The following is a 26,878-nucleotide window of genomic DNA, read 5'->3' on the forward strand; positions in this document are numbered from 1 at the left end:
TCTAGAAAAAGCAAATACAAAGTGTTTAATCTAAAATGCCACTTTGCTTTCTGGACCTTGAGCTCAGAGCAGGACCATAGTGAATTACCGTGACTAGCTCTGTCATCACACTGCTTCAAGGTAATTAAAAGGTCACAGTTAACATGATAGTGGCAATTATCCATTATATAGACTGTGGAAAGACCAAGGAAAAAGATGCACTTCCCCTTTCCCTGGAGAGTATCTCAATTATATCTAGATCTATATATGCAGACATGGATATGTAATATACATATAATACATACACACATCTATATAATATATAATACACACACATAAATATGTTCTCTCCATGTAGGAAATAAGTAAAACTGACAAAGAATTCTAAAGGTCAAAAAGACAGCAAAAATCAAATTCCTGAATGTATATATAGAAAGAATTCAGAGCATGCTCTGAATGACAGATTTTAGAAAGATTGTTAGGCAAAAAACCAAGGCAATAGATTACATAGCTATAGAGTTCTGAAAAAAAACAAATGAAGGTGTGTTTTTTACCTTTCCCCAGACCTGACAATATGAACAAACATAATATGTAGCCAACAGCCCCATCTGGTTTCTGAGACTGTACATGCAACTTCCAAAAACATTCATACTTCCTTTCTTTGTAGTATCCGTTAAATATAAAACAAATCAGCATTTTCTGTAGAGTTCTTGAGAGATTAAAAAGGCATCATCTCAAAATTGACTTCTTTTGTAACTAAAGTAAAATAATAATTTTTTCTGAAAAATATTTAGTTCTATGTAACACAACAAGAAAAGCTGTAATAAGTCATTGCAGACAATAGTGACAGTTCTGAAAAGGGCACTTAAATTGTCTTTGCGAATAGGGGAGGAAGGCCTTCACATCACCACTGAAATCCACAAAACTACTACTCATATTATGGGAGCCTTCAGTTCTACAAACCAGTTAGTTCTTAGTACAATATGTAAGTTTTTTTGAATTAGAAGATAAAGCTAGTTCCCATAAGTACTGCAGTAGATGAATTTGACAGAAAATGAGGAGTGGTGTCTGGGGAACTGGGTCAAACCAATTCTCAAGCCCATCTAACATGCTTGTACAGATGCATTTACTTGATGTCAAAAAATGTAATAAAACTAAGTCAGGCAAAGGAAGCCACAATTCATATTGTGTGGTTTTTCCACTGTAACACTTTATTAAATATTTTTCATTGCATGTATGCATTAATCATTTTCCAATATCCATCAAGGCAGAAAGATATAGTGAAGAAAATTGTAGTTTAAAAAAAAAGAGTGTTGGGTTTTGGTTTTAGTTCACAGACCAATCCTTAACAAGTACAAGACTGTGTATCTTAAAGGCAATGAAATGTAATTCACTGTCATATAAACTGGTAATTTAGTCTGGGATGAGGAGCTCAACCTTACAGCACACAGATAATGAGTCATTGAATGCAGCCTGCATCCTCCTACAAAGCCAATGCAGTATTTCCTTAGGTACTTCTGCAGTAGTTCAGCTGCATTTTCCAAAAATGCTTATGAACTCTTGTAACACCGATCAGGAGCTAAATTTATTCTCCTTACATTCAGCTCTGTTGCAAAGGTTCTTGCCTTTTGGTAGAAGAAGAGAGACATTTCCCTATCCACGAGGAAGTTATGGTAGATCACAGCAAGTCTGGTGTAAATCTTCAGTTGAGCTTTTTTATTGCCCAGGTCCATGGCAGCAGCGAGTGCCAAGTGGTAATAGCCAGCTGCATCAAATGGGTCCTGAAATAAGAGGCTCAAAGATAGTACAACCAGTGCAAGAGGACTGCAGAACTCAGGTTTGTAAGTATCTAATAAATAAGATAGATTCTGAGCTTTTGAGGTTTTTCCCAATTTACTGTTTACATTCCAAACACACAAAACTAGAAAATGGCAAAACCTGATTCTATGAAATATTACTCATTATAAAAATTTGCTACACAAGTTATTAAAATTTCTTACCTTAAGGTCATAGAATATAATATCTCCTAAGATTGAGTACACCTTGACATAATAGAGTGTTTCCTCCTCAAACTCCAGAGGAGAGGAACAGAGGGACAAGGCCTTTAAATAGAAGTGTTCAGCCAGTTCACAGTGACCCAAATGGTGATGGATGGCTGCCAGGCGATGGTAAGCTATTCTTTCATTTAGCTGATTTCCTAATGAGATAACGTAGAAGTCAGGATATAAACAAAGAGACAGACTACTCAAATCTATGCTACTTTTTAAAAATTCTATATTGAATTTGCTGAACTGTTATTGAAAAAAAAAACCCAACATATTTGCTTAAGAGATGCATGGTCAAAACCTGGCCTTCAAGAAAAATTCTATGAAATTTCTGAATTTTCTCCCATTGGATTTGACAGTGCCTGGGATTTTAAGAAATATATACATTAATGATGAATGTAATTATTATAATATATATATATACACACTGTGCATACTTACAAAGAATACAAATGAATTATTATGAAAGAAAACGTTAATGGGAATAAAGACTCCCTTGACCATTCCAATATATATTTTACATGAAAATTTATGACAAAAAGATCATTTTCAGACTTATCAAAATGGCCTGTCTGTGCTTGTACAGAGGGTTAAGAAGGTTCTTAATCAGTTGAACAGCTACCAAACTTGAACAGTCATTTTGAAACAAGACCTATAATTTCTGATTTTTCCATCTTATGTTGTTCACATTCAGAGCTTTGGGCAAATCTGAAAGTACTCTCAAAGGCCTCTTAGGACTATTTTATTAATGAGTACTGTATCTTAGCTCTTAGAAGAACACTCAGTTTGGACATAAAATTCCAGGTTTGATTCTGTAGCCTACCAAAGGTTTTCCATTTGATCCCAAGTTAGAAGAGTAAGAAAAAAATTGCTTATTCTTGAATAGAAGCAAAAAATAGTAATTATAGTAGTGTTATGAAATCCTGGCAAGAAATTACTGAATGCAAAGGAAGAAAACTAAATTTAGAGTTCTGTTGTATTTTTAGAGGTATCACTCATACTCAGCTATAATGGAAATTGTTCTTACCTAATTTTACACTGAGGATGAGAGCTACTCTTGCATATTCCAGACTTTCTTCATAAGCCTTCAGATTCATCAGCAATTCCACCAATTTATTGCATAACCTGAGTTCAGTGGTTTTGTTGCCAGTCTGAACAGCAAGTGGAAGAGCCCTGTCCTGAAACACACAACATCAGCTTAGGTATGGCTGAACCCCAAGATGTGCACTGACGGCTCTCATTTATATTAAATCAAGTAATTTCTGGTTTCATCTTGCTCTTTGCTTAGAACAGTTCTTGCAACCAGAAGTGGATTTGAAACTGGTGATATTTGCTAACACCATGACAAGTACTCACTGGAAGAGTTTGCTGAGAGGTTCATCTTTTGGTTCAGCATTTATAGAATACCTGCTATGGTGGGAGGTACATAACTATCAATGCAGCAGAAAAACTGCACAAACCCTGTAGAAAGTCACTGCTTTCTCCTTTTCCCAAGTACCATTGAAAAATATGTCTCCAGCAGCTTCAAACAATTCCATTCCTAAATTTGGATCTCCTGTGCAAAGAGCAGCATCCTGAGCAACCTGAAAAATAAAAAAGAATGGGGAAGGAAAGAAAAAAATTAAATCTTGTTTATTCCATGGTTAAAAAAAATCATAAGTATTAGCAATTTTAAAAATATATTTTTATTTTCTCTCCTATTATAGTGATGAGAAAGACTATTTGATGTGAACATGCCCCTTTTTGGTACCCTGTCTTTGAACAAGCCAATGGCAGGTGCTAAAGAAGAAACAAAAATGTGGTTACATTTTCTAGCAATAGTATCCTGCTATCTTTGTCAGCGTATTACATTCTAAGAACAGCAGTGTATTTGATAGCTGTCATGTAGTGAATTTGAATTAGATCAAACATATCATAGAAATAGCTTCAAATTGCAAGTTAGATATTGCTAACAGCAGATTTAAAGGCCTGTAAGCTGATTTCTGTAAATAAATGCAGGTCCACTACTCTGTTCTCATAGATAAATACATCTTGTTAGCAAAAAGGATTTAATGACAGAGCATGCAAAGCAAGAATACCAGGATCCTCAGTTATTGACAGAGAAAATAAAAATGAAAAATGTGCCTTTTACAAAAGGCAAGGTTAAGAATCCTGCTCTGGCTTTGTCTTCTTTAGTTTCCAAATTGCATTCAGTTAATAAAAGTCCTTCTTTCTACTTGAGCATAGAGGTGTGCAGCACACATGCCTCTGCTCTCACACGTGAAAAGACAACATCAGCTCCAGCTGGCCCTGTGTCATACTAGGCATGGCCACAGCAGGAAAAATTCAGATGCTGTGGAATGCTTCCTAAAGAAGCTCCTCTGTTTTCCTGGGAATCTGGCCCACAAGCCAGCATGCTAAGGTGATTATTCTCTGTTACCCAGCAGCAGGTAGCATGCCTGTGTCATGTAATTGCAGGAAGGAACACAGAATTAACAGGAACTAAGAAATGTCACTGCCCAAAATCCTTCCAGAATCAAGCAACAGATTAAAATGGATTAGCAGAGGAAAATGCTGAGACTTTCCCCTTCTCCTGCTGAGCATTACATGAATGGTGGCACTAAATAATCAGAACATGCGCAACACTGATACCACGTGCATGCCTGTAAGTGTGGACAATGTACCTGAATATAAAGATCCACAAGCTCATTCTGCCTCAGAACATAATAGATCTTTCCTGCCCGGAGCCAAGCATATGCCTCCTTCTCTTTTTTCTGGAGATCTATAAATATTCCAAGGCTTCTTTTGGTATATTCCAGAGCTGACCTGTAGGCCCTGAAACAAGGAAAAGTGCTAATCACAAGAAGTTCTTCAGAATTGTAAATAGTTTTCTTCATAGCAAGAAATGTTGTTGTAAGACATTCTGTTCCCCTACTTAGGGCACAATTATAATTTCTCAGCTATATAACACTAGTAACTAAAGAACTCTTTTTTTTTCCTCTTTTGTTCCATCTACATTGCCTGTTTGATTGTTATTATATTGTTATATATATAAAACGGAATATATATTGTTATGTTATTCATACGTTTTTCCTATTATATCTTATATTATTTAAAGATGGGTTATATGTATCCTTGCTCTACCTCAAACTTGTGAGAAGTAGAAAAGTCTTCGGTCATCTTTAACTCCATCGTTAATGGATTTTTATCAAAAATGTCAAAGAAATCACATCTTTTTTTTTTATAATCTATACATCTGACTTAAGTGTAACTGAGACTAATCAGCAATTGTTGAAAAAAAACCAAGAAACTGGGAAAGAGTGGTAGGGCAGAGGAGAATAGGACATGTTATGATCTGTTCTAGAAGCACTTAAATTACCAGATTTATTGATGTTGTGGTGCTTTATACCAGACATAGAAAACCCAGAAATCTTAAATCTTTCCCCATCTTGTGTTAGACTCCCATCACCTTGACCCAGTGCATTTTCTTCTGAGCACAAGACACAAACATATTAAAATGGACCATGAGCTGCACAGCTGTGGTGTTGTAAGAGCTGAGTTTCCTCGTTACTCAGGGCAGCTAATACAAGGAATATTGGGGTACTGTGGTTTAACCCCATATTGAGTTGTGCTGTTATCTGGTGGCATGCTAAGGTTATACAGTCTACATCTGGGAGCCAGTCTGGATATACAAATAACATCTACTACAAGCACACAGAGCAGCGGCTTCTCCAGCTAGGGAAGTCCTTCTGCAAATTCCAGGCAGCTTGAAATCTTAACCAACTCCTTTGTCTTCAGTGTCTCCAAAGGATGGTCACCAATTATACCATTAAAGAGCCCTAACAAAGCAAAATAAATTGGGTGACCTACTAAGCATGTTAGATGCTCAGACTACAGGCACTTAAAGCTAAAATAGGTATCTGTTCTCTTTCCCTGACTGAGAAATTTTTTTGCATCCTTACTGAGGCAAGCTTGAAAATATCTGAATCAAAAGTAACTCCTTGAAATACAGCAAGAAAAAAAAATAATCAGACAAAGCAGCCTTAAAAAACACTCTAAATATTATTAGAGAAAACTGTTTCCTCAGCACTTGCTACTATAATTTAAGTTGTGCGGTTTGTTATTCAATAGGTCAGAGCAAAAATTTGGTATTTGGAAAATAAAAGCAGTATGGAAATTGCAGAAGAGCAAAACTATGCAGGTTTCCACTTTGGTTTGTACTTATGCAAGTTTTGAAAAAAGCCCTTCCTCGAAGAGGAACACTTACATAGAGGCAATTTAATGCCTGACCTGTTTGGAATATGTCCTTTGGTGTCTTAAAAAAAAGTCTTGCAAAAATCCTTGAAAACAAATCACCTGATATAGCAATCATCAAGAGCTGCATAACATAATAGGTTTAAAATGTATTTACAAAGATTTTAAAAATAACTTGGTTTCTGAAGTAGTGCTAATCCTTTCAGAACATCTTGTCTCCCTTGAGAGATTACAGTTACTTAAAAAGAAACAAGAAAATTCTCCATTAGCACTGGGCTTTTGAATTCTGATAAAGTGTATTACACCAAGCAGAGAGAGGGGGAAAAAAAACAATCAGTCACATTCAGCTTTTGCAGAAAAATTGAGATCCTTTGCAGGATGAAAAAGTTAAAATCAGAATGCAAGAAATGTCATTCAGCATGTCTTACCTTTCTGTTCCTAAAGACAGATAGAGCTGACTAATAGTTTCTAAAATTTGTCCCTCCAGAACTTTGTTGGACATCTTTCTGGCTAAAGATAGTTGATATTCATTGTAGATGACACACTGAGTCTCATTGGGAGCAACTGTACTGTAGAAATGACACAGCAGTTTAATTGCTTGCAGCTGACCTAGGAGAATAGATTGGAAAAACAAAAATGAATCTCTGTTTTAAAATGAAAGTGAATTAATTTTAAAATTATTCATTTCCACTGTTTCACAAATTACAGCACAGATCATGAAAGATATAGGAATCTAATGATTTCTAGAATAATCCCACTGCCATTTAATTCATCCCCAAAGTTCACAAATGCTAGAGGTTACTTCAACCTTTGTTTCCAAAATAAAATAGTAATAGTCACCTTACCTGCATTAGCTGACTCAATTATGGCAGGAAAAATAACAAAGTAATATATTAATCTTCTAAATACAGATATAACACATATGTATAACTAACATTCCCAACCAGAGTACATTTTGTGACTTCTAAGAGACATACTTACTCTCCAGATGACTTGTCTCCATTGCAACTAAAAAAGCCCATTCATAGTAAAACCTTCCTTTCTCTCTTTCGGTTCCACCAACATAATAACGTCCCAGCTGAAGGAGGACTTGGATAAAATCTTGACCACAGTCCATAATTGGAAGCTTGGAGAATAGCTTAACTGCCCTTATAAAATAATGTTCTGCCAGCTTGCTGGCTGCTGCATGCAGGCAGAGTGCCCCAAAGTTGGCCAGGGCTATGGCTTGGTTATGGGTCACCTCAGTCTCTTCCGAAAGACGCAGTGCTTTGTAGTAGCTCTCAGCAGCTCCTTTTGTGTGGTTTGTCCTTTTCAAAGCAATGGCAAGCATGTTGTAAGCAATGCCAAGCTGCTGAGGACTGCTCCATGCAGAGCCTACAACAGCATTTAAAATGGCTAAAGCCACTTCATACTGCTTGTAAAGAATGTATAGCCAAGCAAGTGAAACCAAATAGTTGATAGTTTCCTCTGGCCTAGCAGAAGCAGAGTCCAGTGCTTTCATCATGTAAGCAATGGCTTTTCCATACTGTTTGTGGTGGCTGTACAGCTTTGCTAAGCTGAGATAGATAGTGCTGCACAGTCCTTCCTCCTCATTGGTAAAGACAGCAGAAAGTGCTTGTATGAGGTAAGGTGCAATTTGAGATGGGAATATTTGTCTGAGTTTTCTCAGGCCATATAGTCTGGGAGCATTTTTGATGACTAAATCAATCCTTTTCAGGGAATCCATTAAGGTACTGGAGCTCTGGGGAGAGGTAACCTTTATGCAACTTAGTACAATGTGTGGCAAACACTTTTCATGGTAGGACTCTGCCAGTTTGAAGTAACAGTGGTTGGATAAACTGTTTTGTAAACCCAGGTCATTGAGCAACAGCTGAAATCTTTCCAAGAATGGCAGTGCCTCTTGGTGTTGTTTGCGTGCACTGTAATGTTTTGCCAGCAGAAAGCATGCCCTTGCCTCTGCATATTTATTCTGGCTCAAAATTGTCCTCTTCAGAGCATACTTCAGTATATCTGATTCCAGGTCAGCACTGCAAATGTAGTTGGGAATTCCCATGAGAAGAGATGCAGCCTTGTCAAAAATATGAGTACACTTCTCTTTGTTCTTCTGGGTCAAGTAGATGACTGCTAGATTTGTATAAAGAGCAATCACAAAGTACAAATCACTAAACTCTCCAGCTACTGCTCTCATTGCTTCCTCAAAATACACACGAGCTTGGGAAAACTTCAGCTTTTTGACGCTGAGCCTGCCTAAGAGAAAGCATAGCCTAGCTAGTGCCCAGGACAGACCTGCTTTCTTTGCTGCTTCCCTTGCTAATCTTAAAAAATTAACCAGTTCTTCTTCTTCTGAAAATCCATAAAACATGCTATTTGTAAATGAATAAGAGGAATTATACAGGCTTTTGAAGTTGCTCTCATACTCTTTCCTATTTAAGAAGAGTAACAATGGCTCAAATATGTCGTATGCTTGAGAATCTTCTTGACATATGTGGAAGCAAGGCCCTTCAGGTAGAGGAAATATTTCAGTCTTTGTAGAGCCTGCAGATTCCTTCCCTTCAGCAGCTGGCTCTTCAGTTTGAGTGGCCTCCAAATTCTTGAAGTTCTTCAGCAATTCTTCTATCTTGCCATTCTTGTTAGTGGATCCTGGGCTAGAAGGTGAGCGTGCAATTTCTGAAATTTAAAAATAAATTACAGATCAATTCTTGTATGCATGCACACAAAGGCCTTTGATAGACAAACTAAAACATTTGTCAGTGAAGATGCTGTTACAAAAACATTATGTAAACATACCATGATTTCTTAACAGAATGTCTAGAGAAAAGCCAAAGGTGTAAAAAATAGCAAGGAGGATGGAGAAGTGTGGGAGACTGGAGAAGTGGGAATAAACACAATGTGCCTCATGTAAGCAGGTTAATGATCAGTACACTTGTCTAGCAAGGCCCTGGGCCTGATCCAACACTAATCCAACTCAGCCTTAATTCAAACTGCCTTTTGTCTGTGTATACTCAAAAATACAGTCAGTGTATATTCTCTGTTCTGCCCAAGAAACACAATTCAGACTAGCTGGTAAGCAGAAGGAAATCTAGGAAGATCCAAGGTCTGAAGTGGAGGCCGGATAAGGGGCCTAGGGTCAGGGCATAGTTGGACTTAAGGTGTGAGAGAAATGGGAAACCATGCATGTAGAGTAAGGGTATGCCTGTGTCCTGACAGCATGCTCAGGCAGGGCAGCCAGGGCAGGGAGTAGGATTGTGCTGTTTGAGCTGGTCAAGTCTCACCGTGCTTGGGGGTGCCTGCAAAGGTTCTGTTCTCCTGCCCTGTCCTGGCCAGTGTTTTGTGTAATAGGATTTCTTCTATCTATCAAACATCAGCCCTGATTCTCTGCTGGCACAGATTATCTTTCACAAAATTACCAATTCGTGGCAACTGATTTGGCCATTGATCTAAATTGTCCTAGTGACAACATCATTGAATACCTACAAATATAATAAAGGCAGATATGCCATCAATTCTTAATCCTCCCACTGTTTTCCAGGCCAGTTAATAGGGCAGGGATTAGGGATGGAGTATACAGTCATAGTCAGTTCTTAAATTTACAGCTGCAGATCAACAGGAGCTTGTTGAAGTCACAGATTTAGAGCTCAATTCTCTTAGAATCTCATTTCTGACACTGCAGCAGAATCGCAAATATAAAAACTGTTGTTTAGGAAAATGTTTTACAATATGAGTAATGATAGTGACAGCTTAGCAACAAAATGCTAAAGGGAAATAATTCTGCATTCTCAACTAAATATCTCCTTTGGGAAATCTATTTCTGGGTCGAAGTTTTCTAAAAAAGAAAAAAATCTGCTGGAATTCAAACTCAGCAGTTGCCAGGTGCCCCATAAGCAGTATTTTGCCTTGATAAACAACGTGGAGGGGCTGGGAGATGGTGAATGTGTCACATCAGTGGAAGTCAGTCGTAGAATTTACAGCTGATAGCAAGTCCAAAGAAAGACATTTGCTATCACTGAAAACACACAATGTCTTACAGAAAACCTAGTAAGAAGGGGTTAAAGCAAAATCTCAGAAAGCAAACAATGAGACAAATAAATTAACATGTGAAGAGACATTAGAAGGAGAATAGCTGGCAAAGACATCAAAAATATCAGAAGTCTCATTAATTTTCTGTAAAAATTGTATGTGTATGAAGTATTACCACATTCATAAGCTTTCTGAAATTCAGGTTCTTCTAATTCATCTGTAAGAAAGAAAAAAAATCATCTTAGCTATAGTATCTTGGTCATTTTTCAATTTCAAATCTCCTAAAATAAGGCTATATTTAGTTGATAATTCTTTAAGTCAGAAGAATTTGATGGATCCTGGAAATTTAGAAGAAAATAAATATTCTGACCCAAAGCTAACAGGAGCTTACCCTCCTGCTGACACAATTCACTGCTTGTGCATGGCTATCATCAAGTAGTTACCTCTGCTCAGGAAGGTGGGGAGCACATCACAGAATTGAAGCCAACCTGTCCTGCAGGAGGGTGGCATTTCTGCTGCATTAAAATACAAGTGGGCAGCAAAGATGTGAACATTCTCCACAACCTGCTCATTAAATGAGGTAGCAAGGAGCCCTCAATACTTTTAGTGTGACTCCCAGGGAATGGAGATAGAGGTGGGAGGGGAAGTTATTTAGGGTTGTTTTAGTAGATGAATGTTGGACTTTTGTAGCCATTGCAATAACAGGTGGGTGAAAAAAACATCATTCTTATTTTAGAAAATGTAGCTTGATTCTATAGACATTATAACTATAGATCTAGCTTTACATTTAAACATAGCACATCTGTGGAGCATTTAAGAATTACTATTTTGAGTAGCAGATATTTCTCAAAGAATTTAAGTTGTCATGATGCATTTCAGGAATATTTTCACTGTCTTTCATACATTTGATGCAATAGAAGTGGTACTGAGGGTAGGAAGGATATATACAAAAGCAGAGGCTCACAGACCTATTTAAGCTCTATTTAAGCTGGTGAAAAGCTACTTTACTAGCCTTTGAGAATGACCTCTCACTGACTGTTTACTTCTGGAAGTCCTTTTTATAAATGCTTTTCTGACTGGTGGATGAAAGCCACAGATGTTTACAGTGGTTGTAACTTAATACTCTAAATATTTAATCAGGGAAGTGTTCATAAGTAAATACTTCTCAGTAAATTGATGTAGATGGAAGAAGTGAAAATCCATTTAATCAGATCACAAAACAAAATATCAAGTGAATATTGAAAATTATTGCTCTGGATGAGTTATGAGAATCAATTGAGCTGTTTAAGAGAAAAGTGGCAAAGATGATACTATGAGCTTGGGAAGTTGCAAAAGAAGCTTGTACTTACAAATATTAGGGAGGAGATGTAGAGAAAAATGTGCAGCAGCAAAATAGCAGTATGTCCATTAAGCCCATGACATGCTTTAGTACCTTAGAAGTTTGAGCTTTGGTTCCCAGGCTTTTCTTTAGGGCACAGGAGGGAGATGTGCAGGCATTTTGCACATTGCCAGGGCAGGTCTGACACACCCTAGTTATTGTTCACACTCACACACACACCCTGCTGATTTGCAGAATGAAACCAACATGCCTGACTCCAACCTACACTGCAGCTCCTTTCAACCTGGAGCCTACAGTTCTGTCTCTCAGGATGGCATTAATGGAGATAAAACTTTCTGAGGTATTGGGCAAGCAAATGCATCACCAACAGCCTGTGGTGGAATAAGAAACCACTGCCTCTCCTCAGTTCAGCAAGACTATTACTGATGCCTCAGGTTTTAGCTTTTCTATTTTTCAGATTCTGTACTGCTTTAGTGTGTGGGTCTGGGCTTCATATTAGGGGATAGTAAGCTCTCTTCAGAGAGTAGTGAGACAAAACAATTCCTTCTCTAGCTGGGGGCCAAGGACAACCCATCCAGATCTCAGGCCCAAGAGCGTAAACAATGGTGGAGTGAAGAGAGAAAACAAGAAGGATGGGACTTCATGGGCTGGAGCTTCAATTGGACAATTAACTCCAATATGCTAATGGACCAAAACTTATAAAAGTATGAGAACCGTTGACTGGTCACCCATTTTGTGACTATTTTGAGTTCACCTGGGGTGTAACCCTGGCTGGGCTCTTATGCTGCCCAAGGTGAAACTACTGAGGCCTCCTAATAGACATGTACTTTATTCCTTAGCTCCATCCAGTCTCTGCTCTAGGTTGGCCTTCTCAAGGCATCATTACATCACCCTGCCTTGCAGTAAGTATATAAAGGTGAAACCCCAGTTACCCCAATTGCCTATGCACAGCACAGAGAAATAACAGCTGTATCAGAGATTATGTTACCATGACTATGATTTTGCTACTTTTCTATATCTTTGAAAATTAAATCAAGCATGAAGAGGTGTGTGTTTGCATGAGCTGTCAATAATTATTAGGCTGTGCTACCTTTCCCAAGACAAAAAGCCAGCAGTGTTTGGGTGAACATACTGCTTTATACAATGCAGTCATGTGAAATTATAATTTGTAATTCAGTCAAGTAAAAGCTTGGAGATCTGTGCAGCACAATAAGAGAGTTTTTAAAAGCCTGTTGTTTAAATTCATTCAGGGAAAAGAAAAAAAAATACAAAATATTTACAAATCCTTTGCTGGAAAAAGCCTTGAAACAGCAGAAAAATAGCAAAGATGATATAAAGGATTTTTACATGCCATATCAAAGATCCAATTGATAATGAGGATATTTCAAAATAGGTGTAAATGCTGGGATATCATTGAAGAAATAATTTTATAACTGGGGTACAGGAACTACACCTTGTGAACTACACAATGTACCTTGTGCAGTAAAAAGTAAAACTCATACTTACCCATTCTGTACACAGAGCAAACATCTGTGATGGAGGTTTGTTTCAACAAATGTACTACTTCTTCCAAATTTTTTTCTTTTGAAAAAAAGGATAGCTCTTCAGCTTCGAGAAAATCCAGATCTTGCGGTCTAGCAAAGAAAGGAGTGACTTTAAAGGTGCCTGAAAGCAGATTTGGCTTAAGGGGCTCTCTGCATCAGTCACATATGAACTTGTTAGAGAAACTAATACAATCTTTACATTATTGGTAGTGCTGTGCTCAAAATTAGTTTCTGTCAATGTATAAAATTTGCATATAAAGTGATAGTAACTATGCTAACAACTAACAGTTTCTGCCATATCAGACTAAGCTTTGTGTCAATGTCATTGGATGACATTTTATGAGAGCATTTATTAGTGGCATGAGTCTTGAAGGACTTTATGGTATTGATTTTGTAATATAAGCTTCAAGTTACATATGAAATGGACCTGCAAGCAGCATTTAAGAACTCCTTGTTTCAGCATGCAAACAGTTCAGGCATATTAATAAGAGCAGCCTATTTACATGGTGCCAATGCATGATGAAATACACCCTTTTTCGACACCAGTCTGCATTATTAGCAACTGTTTGCAGAGGTCCCATTAGAAGCAAGTTAAGGCATATAACTAAGGGCACTGGGAAAAAAAACAGAACTTGGATGCTTTAACATAGATCTTGAGAGACCAGCAAGAGAATACTTTGTGAGGGTAAAGCTGCTTGGATCTTGTGAGCCAAAGAGTAGAAACTGAACCTATATAAGTACAGCAACCTCTTTTCCCAGGAAGAAACTCAGATACAGACTGATAATATTTTGCAATATTTAAGTAGACTTGATATTCCAATTCCTTTGCAGTTTTGACTGATACATGCTATGACAATTCACATACAAGCAACAACACAAAAACCCCAAAACACCCCAAAAAAACCCCCAAAACACAAGAAAACCAACCACCAAAAAAAAAAAAGACCAAAATAAACAGAACCACACCCTGAATTTCATGTTCAGCATTTCAAAACTGAGAGTAGGAAACTAGGTTATTTTTGTTTATGAGAGGTAAATATGTATTACTCACTTATTTCTTGGTAAGTCCAGTTTAACATGACCTGTCTTTACAAAACCTATTTGGTCAGTAAACACATGTCTTCCAAGAAACCACTCCATGCATTCAATGAAGTAGCCAAGGATCTCAATTTTGTCCCCTTCCTGGAAACTCAGCTCTTCTGACACAATACTTTCATAATTCATCACAGCTAGACAGGATCCCATTGCTGTGTAATAAGGAGATAAATATTTGCAGATAAAGTCATTTAACAATAGAAATACACTTAATAGAACAGCAACTCAGCAGAATATATTTAACAAAAGACATTCCTGGAACCTATGAGTTGAATATCTGCTGTGACAAGACTTAAAGCATCCAAACCTCATTGGTTTGATAATTAGATCTGTAAATAGCATAAAAATCCTCATTTCCCATTAGAAAGCAAAGCCTAAAATAGTCTCACAATTCTAACATAATTCATAATGGAGCAAAAGAAATGTTTTAAGTCCTTATTTTCCCTCTTATAAAGGGCTCTGAACTTGGGCCAGAATAAAGCACTTGAACCAATTTTGAACCAATTAAAATAATTCTTATGTGATAAATGTGGTTCTATACCACTCAGTACAGTATTAAAACTGAAATAATGGAAGAAAATAAGCCATATTTGCTCTTTAACCTCACATCATCTCTATAAGTTTTATTTCTCTGGCAGTATGAAAAAAAGCAGCACACGTATCAAAGATCCACAATTACATTGGTGTACTTTCTGAGGCATCCTCAACTCAGTCACTCTGTACTACCTTGTGTAGCACTTAGGAGGAAAAAGGAGAAAGACAAGACTTTAGAGTTTGACTCTTTGGAGTTTAATCTTAGACAAATATATAGTCTCACTAATTTTACTGCAAACTAATTTTGAAAGCTGTGTGCCCACTCTAATAAAATGGACAAAAAGTTATTGAACTTTTTAGAGTCTGTTCTAGCAGAAGCATAGAGTAAATTCGGGGTTATTCTAATGTTGATGCTTGAATGAAGTTTCTTACCAACTTCTTTGATTGATTTAGATTCATTTTTATATGAAAAATCAATGGGATTAGAATACCCTTTAAGAAACCACCTGAAAGCAGAAAAAGAAATTGAAGTTAGTGTATGGAACACTTCACTTAATGTTGTGACAGTCATATTTAAAATACATATGAAAACTGAAATGTGTCCCTCCCACAATTAGCTTTCAATTTCAGCGCTGCCCGTACACTTCAGACACATTTGTGGTTTCATTAATATTAGTAGTAAAAGTACTGCTACTTCAGGAAAACAAACCAAACTGAGAAAGTCTTGCTATTTTTCCCTGCCCCAGGTAGAGGCATCCCTAGGCAGACATGCAGATGTGAATTAGATGTGTATGGAATAGGTACGTAGAGTCAGGTACCTACTGATGGAAAGGCTCCAAAGGCTCCAGGGAAGCATTAGACCACATGGGCATGTCACTTTCCACAGATCCAGCTGTCACATCTTCAGTAAAAGCCCCAGTCTCAAAAGAAGTTGTTTCTTTGTCTGTAACCATCATCTTTCTTATCGTATTATCAGGATATAAAACAAAAAAAGATCCTAAAATAAAAGCAGTTGAGCAGATGTCATTTTATGTAATATTTTAGTGTCATATAAGGCCTAAAACTGGCTTCAAGAGCATCAGTAATAATAATTTAGAAATTGAAAATCTGATCTTTGTCAAAAATTTTCTTGCTGATTGTCAGATATTCATACATTTCTGTCTAGTGTGTCTTTCCATAGGGGAAAAAAAGTAGAGATGATGTCTTAATGAAGCACAGAGCCCTCTGCTACAATTCTGCACATTCCTATTGCAGAAATAAATCACCACCTATCCTGACATCCTGTCTCTGGCAGTACCAGCAGGTGATGCTATTTAGGGGAAGCACTGGTAACTGTTTATAATCCTTCTCCTGCACATCCTTCAGAGACTACAATAATATTAAGCAAGTTGGAATGTACATCACTCCCTAATCCTTTTGTATCCATTTATGCACCAGCTGCACATGAATTTCTTCAATCCCTTCATGATCTCACTGAACCTAATCTGTGTTTGCTCCTTTCTTTTCTCTTTACAATGTGCATTTGGAGTGAGTAAATTTAAACTTCACCTCCATTAAGTATTTGAATAGGTCTTAATGTCTGATTTGGGGATTTTAAATAAAGATTCTTCCCTGAACCTAGCCTTAGTATGTACAGTGTTTCTTACCTTCCTGTACTAGCAGACTTCTGTACATCAAATTTAATGATTTTTCATTTATACAGACTTCAATGCCTGTATCTTCTTCCTCTTGGGAATGTAGCCAGAAAGACTGGTCTAGGAATAAATTCTCCATGCAATGATTTATAAAACCTAGGAAAAAGAAAACCCAATATGTTTTCTTTGCCATTTTAGAGTACTACACAAAAATACAAACTTTCAAAGAGTTAGAGACTACTCTATTATTACTTAATGCACAATGTATAAATCACAAAATTGTGTGCAATTCAACACAAATTAACATGCTGAACTATTGTATAGTGAAACAACTTTACCCAGGGAGTGGTAGGTTAGAAACTTCCATATTTCTTCAAAAGTCTTAAATGTCACCACTATTAAATCTTGATCACTGTGAATAGACAGGAGTCTGGCAGAAAGCTCCTAAAAATCAAAACAAATACTTTAATTACAATTACACCAGATTTAAGCACAATTTCTCACTAGATTATACTTAAGATTCAAAAAATAAGAATCCAGAATTTTATTTGTAAGAGTAACCTGTTCTTTAACATACACATACAACATACAGGGAGCCAAATTTTAATCTAACTCTTGCTTAGCAATTGTACCAACAGTTTCAGTGAGGTTAATTTACAGAGGAAATAAAGACTACACTGGGTGGGACTGAAGGTTTGTCTAGTTCAGAAATGTCTGTGTATAGTCACATGCATAACCATATAGTCAAATATGTCTATATAGGCAAGCATATAGTAGTTCTTTCTAAGAATATCCTCCACACAGAGTGGTTTACAGCATGGGAACTGCCTTTGCCAGACATGTGGGCATTAATATTAAATAGTGGAAAGGAGCTGATTTGGAGGTTTCTTTCACTTGAAATTTCTCCCTTGATCAGTGTAAATTTTAGTTTCTACTAAAACTCTCAGAGCTCTGTACACACACAAAGATGCAGCTCCTTTGATGCAACTTTGAACCTGCTTCCTCATATAGTCAGTCTTTATAAAATTTTTATTTATTAATATTTATTTCCAAGTTTACCATTTTTTGGTCAAAACAAAATACACTAAAGTATAATTTTTCTTTTTTTGAAGATGCAATAGGATATTTTTATCCTCATTTGTACTGGTCCACATTGCTAGAATAGCATTAAATTACACTTTTTACAAAGATAAGCAAAGATTATTTTAAGTGGTGATGATGAATTTTAAGTTATTCCAGAAATGCTAAGAGGAACAACTACATAAACCTTCAAATAGGTGAAAGAAAACCACATTTTGATGGATTCTAGACAGACGGGTAATATAGAGTCTGGTTGCACTCCAGTTTGTAGCTTAAAAGCAGGGCTCCCCAGTGATGCTGGCTATTGCCTTTCAGGGAAATACAGAGAACTATGTAATTTATGAGACAATATCTGATTCACTATCTCAGACAATAAATCAAACTTAAAGCTAACAGATATGATGCTACTGTACCCTTGCTTCCATCATGTTAAAATTGAAATACACTTCAAAAAAATTGAAGGACTTATCAAGAAATTGATTCTAACTCAAGGTAGCAGGGAGGAAATTGTCCCTCAAACCTTTTCTATAATCTGAGTAAGATGGAGCTGATTCACTGATTTTATGACTGTTACAGCACAATTTTAAAAATCTCTGAATTAATTCTGTAGAACATCCATATTTTTAATTCACACAATCTGAACACATTAAAATATAAAAGTTCAACCTAGAATTCTTCATCAGGCGTGTCTCATCGCTGCTTTGATCTTCTCCATGCACCTTTCTACACCAGATTACATATTAATGAGAGCCTGAAATCTATTAATAAATTGCCAACACATGCCAAAGTATGTCAGCCTCAGGGGCTTCATGCACTGCTGAATATCAAAACAACATTCTAACGAAACTTAACATTATCAGTCTTATTTCCTTCAAAGCCTTTTCCAGTCTGTTTCTAATCTAGTCCATTTGTTTGCTCTTTTCCTTTGCCTCCCAATCCCATCTCCCTTCCTCCCTCTAAGCACAGCCCAGAGCAGAGAAGCAGAAGTACAGACTGCTTGCACAGCCACAAGGTCAGCAGCCTGGTTCTAGGGTGGTCACAACACATGAAAAGAAAATGGTGTAGAAACATGTGCCTGTATTAGTCAAAACCCATAGCTAATTAAGATTTCATTAGTTTGGTTTGCTAGTGGAGGAGGCTGGAACCTGTGGCACAGACAAAAAAAAGACACACCAGGGGTTAAATGGTATCTTTTTTTTTTTTCAAGACAAAGGAGGAGACAAACCTATATTGAAAGTAAACCCCCCTGGTTGTAGAGGACAGGTTTCCCATGTACAAAAAAAATTTAAGAGTAATAAAATTTAGCCAACAATCATATGCTATTTAAAGTCATGACCATTTAGCCCTAGGAAGTCCAATGCTTAGGCTATTCTCTTTCAGACTTCCTTTTTGGCTTAGCAGTGAGCTTCCCAGGAAATTAGCATGCAAAATAACTCCAGGTGTCTAGAAGCTAAAGTGATGAGTCAATCCAAGGGCAAATTAAAATAAATCAAAGCCCCATTATTTCCCTTGATGGAAATGAAAGCAGAAAATTTTAAAAATAAACTCATTCAATTACTTATTATGGTGAGTTTATTTATTTTACATCAATTTGATGTTCCAGTCTTTTTCAATAATTCAATATTTCTAAAGCCCCTAAATGTTTCTGGGCCATGGGAAACTGGTACTCAAATTCAAACACCCAGCATGTAGATGGAAATAGGACCCAAATACCTTGCAGATTATTTCAGTGGCATGGGTGGGTGGGGGGGTTTATCTGAATAAATCAAACAATTTCCAAGCAATTGACTTACACTGAAGACAGTCATCACCTCCTTGCTGTCATTTTCCAGAAGACGGAGGTGCCCTCTGAGCTGTCTTTGGAGCCTGGGATCAGGACACCCACTCTCTCTTTTGACCATTGTTAACTTCAAGGAGATATCTGCAGGAGGATATCCATTTTCAGTACTACAAGCTTTGTGAATTTGGAGAACCAGAAAAAACCTCAAAGCCTTAGAATACACATTAAGACATTTTTTTCAGCTTCAGAGAAAGGCACACAGTACACTGATCTATTGCATGTTCTTTTACATTTTTGTTATCCTGTAGACATAGGAGCCTAGCATGAAACAATTTTGAGAGGCAACTGATATTTATGGATGGAGAAGGAAAAAAAAAAAGGTAAAAGCAAGTAGATTGGTAATTTGTCAATTTAGACAGCTCTGGGCATTGGAAACATGCTCAGATTTCCAGATATTCTATGCATATCAGAAATCAAAGCAAACAGATACTGCCATCACCAAAAAAACCCACTTGAACAACAACAAATACTTGAGCAGGTTACAACCCTTCATGCTAATTTTAAATTTACAGCATCTGATATGTCACCCCCTCTGCTTCAGAAGGCTTTTATAAATCAAATATTGTAAAAGCTGTTTCTCAACTAAGCTGGTTGAACAGTACCAACCAAGTTAAATGGTCCAACCAAAAGCTCACTTAGATAATTTTCCCAGCACATCTGACAGCAGCTAGATACCTATTCCCAAGCTCTTGGTATCTGTTTATGAGAAGCTTTTACTACAGCTCCAGCCAGCTTCTCTCACATAAAGAGGATCTTTGATAAAGCTGCTTTTATTCAAAATTAATTTGTTAATTTAGCTCAATAGCAGTTAACCATAAATTTTCAGACACACAGATGGGCACATATAAGCCAATAATACCCAGTCAGGAAGAATTCCAACTGCAAAGTATGCAAATAGGTCACACTCCCAGCAATATGGGACTGTTGTGCATACTAAAATATTCCACCTCCACTGAGTTTCGCATTCTAGTCTAATATGCTGTATCTTGCTCTGTTTTCACAGGGCTTCCTATGCATATCTCCAGTTTTACCATGACTTGCATAAATTACTCATTACTTTAAGGTCAAGAAGTGCATCTCAGAAATATAAACCTGTGTTACTGAATTACAAGTCCTCTCCCTTTAAGCTGTGGTCATATAGTCAATTTTTAGTAGAAAGAATACAAAACAGAGTCTCTGAATGTTGTTCAGATCACTGCTAAAGTGTTGACATTTAAGTGTTGACTGCTAAAGACATTTCATTTTACCTGAAAACATAAAAATATAAAACATACTGGCACAAGAGAAGACTGACTTTAAAATATACACATTCATTTTACTTAACCAAATTGGTTCTGAAGTAGAATATATATATAATAGTAGACACAATCTAACTTTTATAGAAAGTTAATGAAATAATTCTTACATTTAATTAAAACAACAGAAATACAGCTAGTTATGTCAAAAAGACCCTATAATAATGCCTCAGAGATGAAATATGATCTAAAACCCCATTATAATCTCCAGTCTGCTTCCGTGAGAAGCAGTCTGTGAGACCCAAATTCTGTACACAGCAAGACGAGCAGGTACATAAAGCACAAATAATTTGAGTAGAAATAACCATACGCCTGGGGAAGACTGCCTGCCCCTGAAGTGATTTGTCAGGTCAGGCCAGAGAGCAGGAACAGCTCAGTGCTGGCTTTGATGGCACAAGAATGGAAATGTGCCAAGACCCTCAATTCACAGTGCCTGCCATGAGCCCTCCAGAGGTGAAGCCTGCTGAACCCACTTACTGAAAAACTGCACTCAATTGACACTTCACTGAAAATATAGCATTAAAACAATAGAAAAAAAGATACTTGGAAAGGCCACAAACTTAAAAAGATAAGACATTTGAAGGATTGAAAGGCATATGTAAAATAAGCTATGAACTTTTTTATTTGCTTCTCTTTATATTTTTTTGTAACCAGTATAATATAGTACATAAATTATTTCTGGTTTTTATAGCAGTTGCTCTGTCTTTTTGTGAGAAATCCTCAACAAATCTTATGCATAAGTTGGTCACTTCACAGCTGCCATGAAATACATTATAAAACTTACAAGACTGCTGACTGCAAATATTGACATAGTTGAGTTATCTCAAAAATAAAAAGTAAGCAGTGAGAAAATCATTATATTATAAAGATAGGATGGGAGAAAAATGCCTTACCAGTTGGAAAATTCTCTGCCTGACTGGGAAGGGTCCTTGAACTGACATTCATGCATTTTTCACTTTGAGAACACTCTATTATGATAAATGAAAGGAATGGTTATGTGCATTTTCTAAGTATACAAAATACTCTGAAAAAAACCCCCAACAAAATACCCCATGCTTTCAAAGCATTTGACGCATCAGATAATTTCCAAGACAGAATAACTATTTTCTCCCCTTCCTGCTATATAATTCCCAAACCCCACAAAAATTATCTGCAGAATATTTCTTTCCTCCTGGACTGGAGGGGGAACTTAAATCTTTATTGCATCATTTTGATGTGAAACTTCAAGATGGGGAATTGGTAGAAAGAAAGGTTCTCAGGAAGCAATTCTCATTTGGAAGAGAGCAAGGGTCAGACCTAATTTTCTCTTCCCTTACACCTATATTAAAAATGGCTCCCACTGATGCTTCAGTGGAATAAATTGCTATGCCTTGTACCAAGTAATACATGGAGAAAAACAACTCTTCATCTGTTATATGTGTATGTAATACTTGTGAGGGGATACTGTAAAATCAAGTGATTTGAAGTTTCAGGAAAATATCACAAATAAGGTATGTTTTGTATTAAGAGTAATCTGCCTTTTTTTTAACCCATATTTCTTCCTATCCTTTGGGGAATTATATGTTTTTGTGCTGATAAAACAACCATTTCTATTCTCTCCAGTCTTCATATTTCTAGGAATAAAAGAGAAATAGATCTTCTGTTTTTTCTAGAACATTTCTGAGGCAATTTTCCTGTATCCCAAGACATTACCCTATGAAGCTCTGCTTTTAAAATAAACCCTGTAATATAGCAGGGCATGGTAATTTCAAAGTCTTTTTGCATCTTCCCTCAAGTGCATCTATGAATGTTACATGAACAAAGTCATGCAAATAAGTAAGGATACATAAAAAGAGTTTTCCCATCTCACAAAGAAAGGAAGCACTAAAAACATGGTCTTTAAGGCCTATCAGATACTCAAACTAGAAATTGAAATCCCCAAACACTTTAGTTTTATAGGGTCTTGATTGAGTGCTTGACAGAAACTTTGGGGTTGGGGTTTATTTTCTTAATATGGACTATATGATGTTTGCTTTTAACTAGAAATTCAATAATAAGCTCACCACAGAGCCAGCTGAGTGTGTTTAGGAAATGTTCTAAATTTAAGTCCCCCAGATCTTCTGGGACCAGACTTACCTGTAGTTTTGCTTTTTCTGGTTTTAGTCACAATAACAAACAGAAGGTGTCAAAACTTTGACAACATGTTATTATTTTTATAATCATTTAATAGTTGACAAGAACAATAAATTAGCATATGTTTTTGATATGTGAACTATTATCACTATTATTTTGATATTAAAAACTAACTTTTCTTGAAAGGTAGTTATCAAGACATTAACAGCCTTTGCCTTTTCCTAAAAGTCACAGAAATGGATATCAGCAAGCATTTGAATTACTTATCAGTTTAATTTCAAATAATAGCTTGCTGTTAAATTTAAGTGAAAGGGTAAGAGCTATTCAAACTGTATTTCTATGATGTCTAAAGTTTTTAAAGTACTATAATTTGGTTAAAAAACTTAATATTAACTCCTGCTGGGTGGAATGTCTTGCATACTTCTTGGAAAGTTAAAGAGAAACTTTATACTGCCCTGGGATGCTTGTACCTGGTCTTTGATGTCAGAAATGTTGCAGTTGTGAACAGAAAGATATTGTACAAGTCACAGGACATACACTTTTAAATTAAGCAGGTTTTTGTCCATGATTTTTTGAAGTGTTTTCACATTAAGAACACTCTTGAGCCTACTGTAAACTAAGAGCCTGGTAATTGCCACCTTCCTATGTCCCTCCACTCCTCTACCCAAAAGGTCCCTCTGACTTGTATGATTTTACCCCACAAAGTAGATTTTCTTTTGCACAAAGGCAGTAGTACACCTCTGATGAAAAAGGAACTAAAAAACATTAAAATAGAAACTTGGCTTCTGAATCTTACAGATATAACAAAAAGTGCTAGAAAAAGAACTTATATGTCAGTACCCTGGCTCTTGGGTTCTGATAATTTTCATCTCCTCTTATCTTACTAAAAGATAATCCATTTGCCTGCCCCAAGTGAATTTCACTGTAGATTGAATCTATGCAGCATTTCTATGGAGGAAACATAGCTGCTTTTTGTATTCCAAAAGAAGCCCATCTGGGTTCTGTGATTCTGTGAAAAACTCATGAGAGTTCTCAGCTTGTGCACCATTTAAAAAGCACAATAATTCAAGCACAAGAAGTCAGGAGCAGAGGCACCAGGATGTATTGTTTGAGGTCTTACCCATTTGTTCTTGCAGTGTGTCCATCCCAGCTCCATCCCTGAGGGTGCTGATGGCAGCATTGCTCTCCACATGTTTGCAGTCACACCTGCACATTTCCTGCTCTGCTCCTTCCTTCTCCAAGTTCCTGTCTTGCTCTCCCTCCAGAGCAGGGGCAATGGTGTTAGTGTTGAGCATAGATGTGCCACCTGCCAAACTCTCCATGATTTGACGTTCCTCACAGTGACACAATTAACATTATCAACAACCTGAAAGGGAAAAAGAAAAATCAATGACATTTTTTTAAAAAGCATCAGAAAAGATGAACACATTCAAGAGCTGTGCCTCTCCTTCAGGAGTTATTTTTAATTGTAATATGGATTAAAGAATTTTGCTATAGGCTTTTTTCAGAGGAACTGTTGTGTAACACCCAAATTTATCCCAGAAAAACTCCTGCAATGAGGTGGCATCATTGCTTTAGGAACAAAGCAACAGACTTGGCTAACAGCAACAATCCAAGGCCTGAAGTGAAATGTACTTGTGCCCACTGCTAATTATTTGTTCTTGGCCAGCTATAAAGCAGAGCCTCCCAGGGATAACATCATTCACATCAACAGAGGAATTGCAGGGGAAAAACATCATTTTCTAAAGGTGACAAGAACAGGACAAGTACTGCATGCTGAATTCAAACAACAAAGAGGGTTTATATAAATTCAGCTAAAGAATGAATCCTCCACAGAACCCACTGTGCAGGAAGACAGGCAGCCAAAGAGCCAAGTATTACTTTGCAGCAGAGCAGAAAAAAGAAGCCCTGTTGAAGCTAGAGGCTGAGTCTGGCAGCAAGACTCCATTCGGCATGATCAGGAAGAAGGAATAGAAATGGCAGTAGAGCACAAGTGGCTGCAAGCTTCCCTGCAGTCCCTGAGGCAAGGCATCCTACAATGACATTTCTTGGGCACAAGCTACTTGAGGGTCAGGAAGATGCAGCCAGACCACCAGCCAAAGCATCTGCAAAGGATGTGACTCGAGGAGCCAGAACATGCCCACTGATATTTACACCCTTTTCCTCAGTGGGCTTTCACATGTGTCTAAATGATTTCATAAAGGCAAAGGATAGATTTTGCTTTAGTCCTGTCATTTGGATTAAATCTGAATTCCTCTGTGTTTACTCCAGCCATACTCCATTAACGAGCTACATTCATGATGAGTGTCCAAGGTTGCAGTCTTTCGGAAAATTCATCTAATTTTTTTTCCAACAGAAATTGGTTAAATCTGAAGCTGTAGATGAAAGATGCTCTTCTGCTCTGCTAAAGCCTCAGACTAGTGCCTGGTCACCTAGGACCCACTTATGATCTGCCTTTACTCTGGTCGAGAAATGTCCCACTTCTCCATCTACCATGCAATGGGGTGTCCCAAAGCACATGGTTCTGGCTTTTTTCTTCACAACCCTGCCTTCCAACACTTCTTGCCCTCCAAGCTTCACATCATAGATCCCTAACCCTGAGCAAACCAAGCACCAACACGAGCAGCACAACCTGCCAGCAGCCTGCCAGGGTAAGCAGGTACCTGGGACAAGGCAGGATCTGTCTGCACAACTTTCCTACTCCTTTACAGTCATTGAAACCTTTGCCCCAAATGAGCACTTCTTGAAAAAACAGTGAACTATATATAGACCTAGGCAAGTTATGCAATTATAGAAAATTAATGAGGTATAGTTACAGGTTGGAGGACCAGCTCAGAGAATTAAATCATAACCAGATCTACCACAAGTTAATGAAGTATGAAGAAATCTAGGCTGGACTTTGCTTTAATGTTTTCATTGTCCCATTTTGCCATTTATTCAAAAGTACCTATCAGAGTGCTGAAGCTGAATTTCAAAAGATGCTTTTGGTGCTGCATCACAGTTCTCTATATAAAGCTATGTGTAAAAATTCATATATGCACCTACAAAACAGAGGTGGTAACTCAAACACAAGTAATTTTTTCCCTTCTCTCACAAAAGAACATTTGAATTGTCATATTTGGTTGACACTGAAAAACTGCCTATCAGACTTGATGACCTAGTTATAAATGATTAAAAATACAGGCCTGCCAAGGCCAAACTCACTTTGCCAGGGATCTGTTTTTCCATTTATATAGCTGATCTTTTCCTTGAAGTAATGAGAGTAGCTAACACCATTCTTTTCATTACTGTACCAGGACTACATGAAATGCATTCCGATTTTCACACTTAGAAATGAAATACTTTTCTGCCTATATTTTGTAAATATTAGTATGTCCTGATGATGATGATGTAAATATTTTGGTAGTAATGATACTTTGGTTCCTAAAGAGGTTGTTTAAATTACATTGTTCTATGAATCCAAAGCCAGTTGTTATTTTTAGATCAGGATTACTCTTAATCCCAGAAATTAAATTCAGCGTTCAGATTTTTCATTTTTTTTCCCCACAAGCTCCTATCCACAAGCAAAAATACCCTCCTGCACAAAACTTAGGAAGAAAACATACTCTGACTGGAATTATTAGAATTCAGCTGAATTGGAGAAGAGATATTGATAAAATTTTTCATCTCTTCTGCATCAGCTTCTGTGGGTAAGAGTAACATATATGCAGATCTGTGAATGAACTTGGAAAGCTTGGTGCTACAAGAGCAAGTAGGACATCTGAACAAATCAAAATGGATATAATCTGTTTAAGAAGATTCAGTCATAGAGCCTAAGCCAAGGGGAAAAATCAGAACGATTGAAAGAAGAGCAAAACAGGTAAGTCCATATGTATATTTTCTCTGGGTTCTTCCAAGATGCACAGAAGAAAAACTCAAACATTTTTAGTAGTCATGTTCTCCTCTACAGATTTCTTTTCCATTCTTACTGTTTGCCTTACCAACAAACGTCAACCCATGTGGCTTTGTGTAAGTACTGAGAACAAAATAGTAAACTTTCCCATAACTAGGACCTTGTCTACCTAGGCCCTTTTGAATGTTTACCTGGCACCTAAATGTATCCTAACTGACACAAATTTGGTCCCAAGCGAC

General features: G+C 37.0%; 1 protein-coding gene across 1 annotated transcript; it reads right to left on the reverse strand.

Annotated features, from left to right (window-relative positions):
• Positions 1-1,529: 1,529 nt before the first annotated feature.
• SH3TC1 (SH3 domain and tetratricopeptide repeats 1) lies at positions 1,530-24,069 on the reverse strand. The gene is made up of 17 exons (XM_058024825.1): positions 23,868-24,069; positions 21,529-21,603; positions 19,294-19,421; positions 16,759-16,864; positions 16,433-16,576; positions 15,609-15,783; positions 15,219-15,292; positions 14,209-14,404; positions 13,120-13,247; positions 10,450-10,491; positions 7,239-8,924; positions 6,686-6,866; positions 4,688-4,856; positions 3,485-3,607; positions 3,052-3,202; positions 1,980-2,176; positions 1,530-1,760 (listed from the first exon to the last, which is right to left on the reverse strand). Exons 1-17 carry the CDS (start codon positions 24,067-24,069, stop codon positions 1,530-1,532), a joined length of 4,008 nt encoding a protein of 1,335 aa, XP_057880808.1.
• Between the last annotated feature and the right edge of the window lie 2,809 nt (positions 24,070-26,878).

Source organism: Melospiza georgiana, chromosome 5 (assembly GCF_028018845.1).
Source record: "Melospiza georgiana isolate bMelGeo1 chromosome 5, bMelGeo1.pri, whole genome shotgun sequence".
NCBI classification, from domain to species: Eukaryota; Metazoa; Chordata; class Aves; order Passeriformes; family Passerellidae; genus Melospiza; species Melospiza georgiana.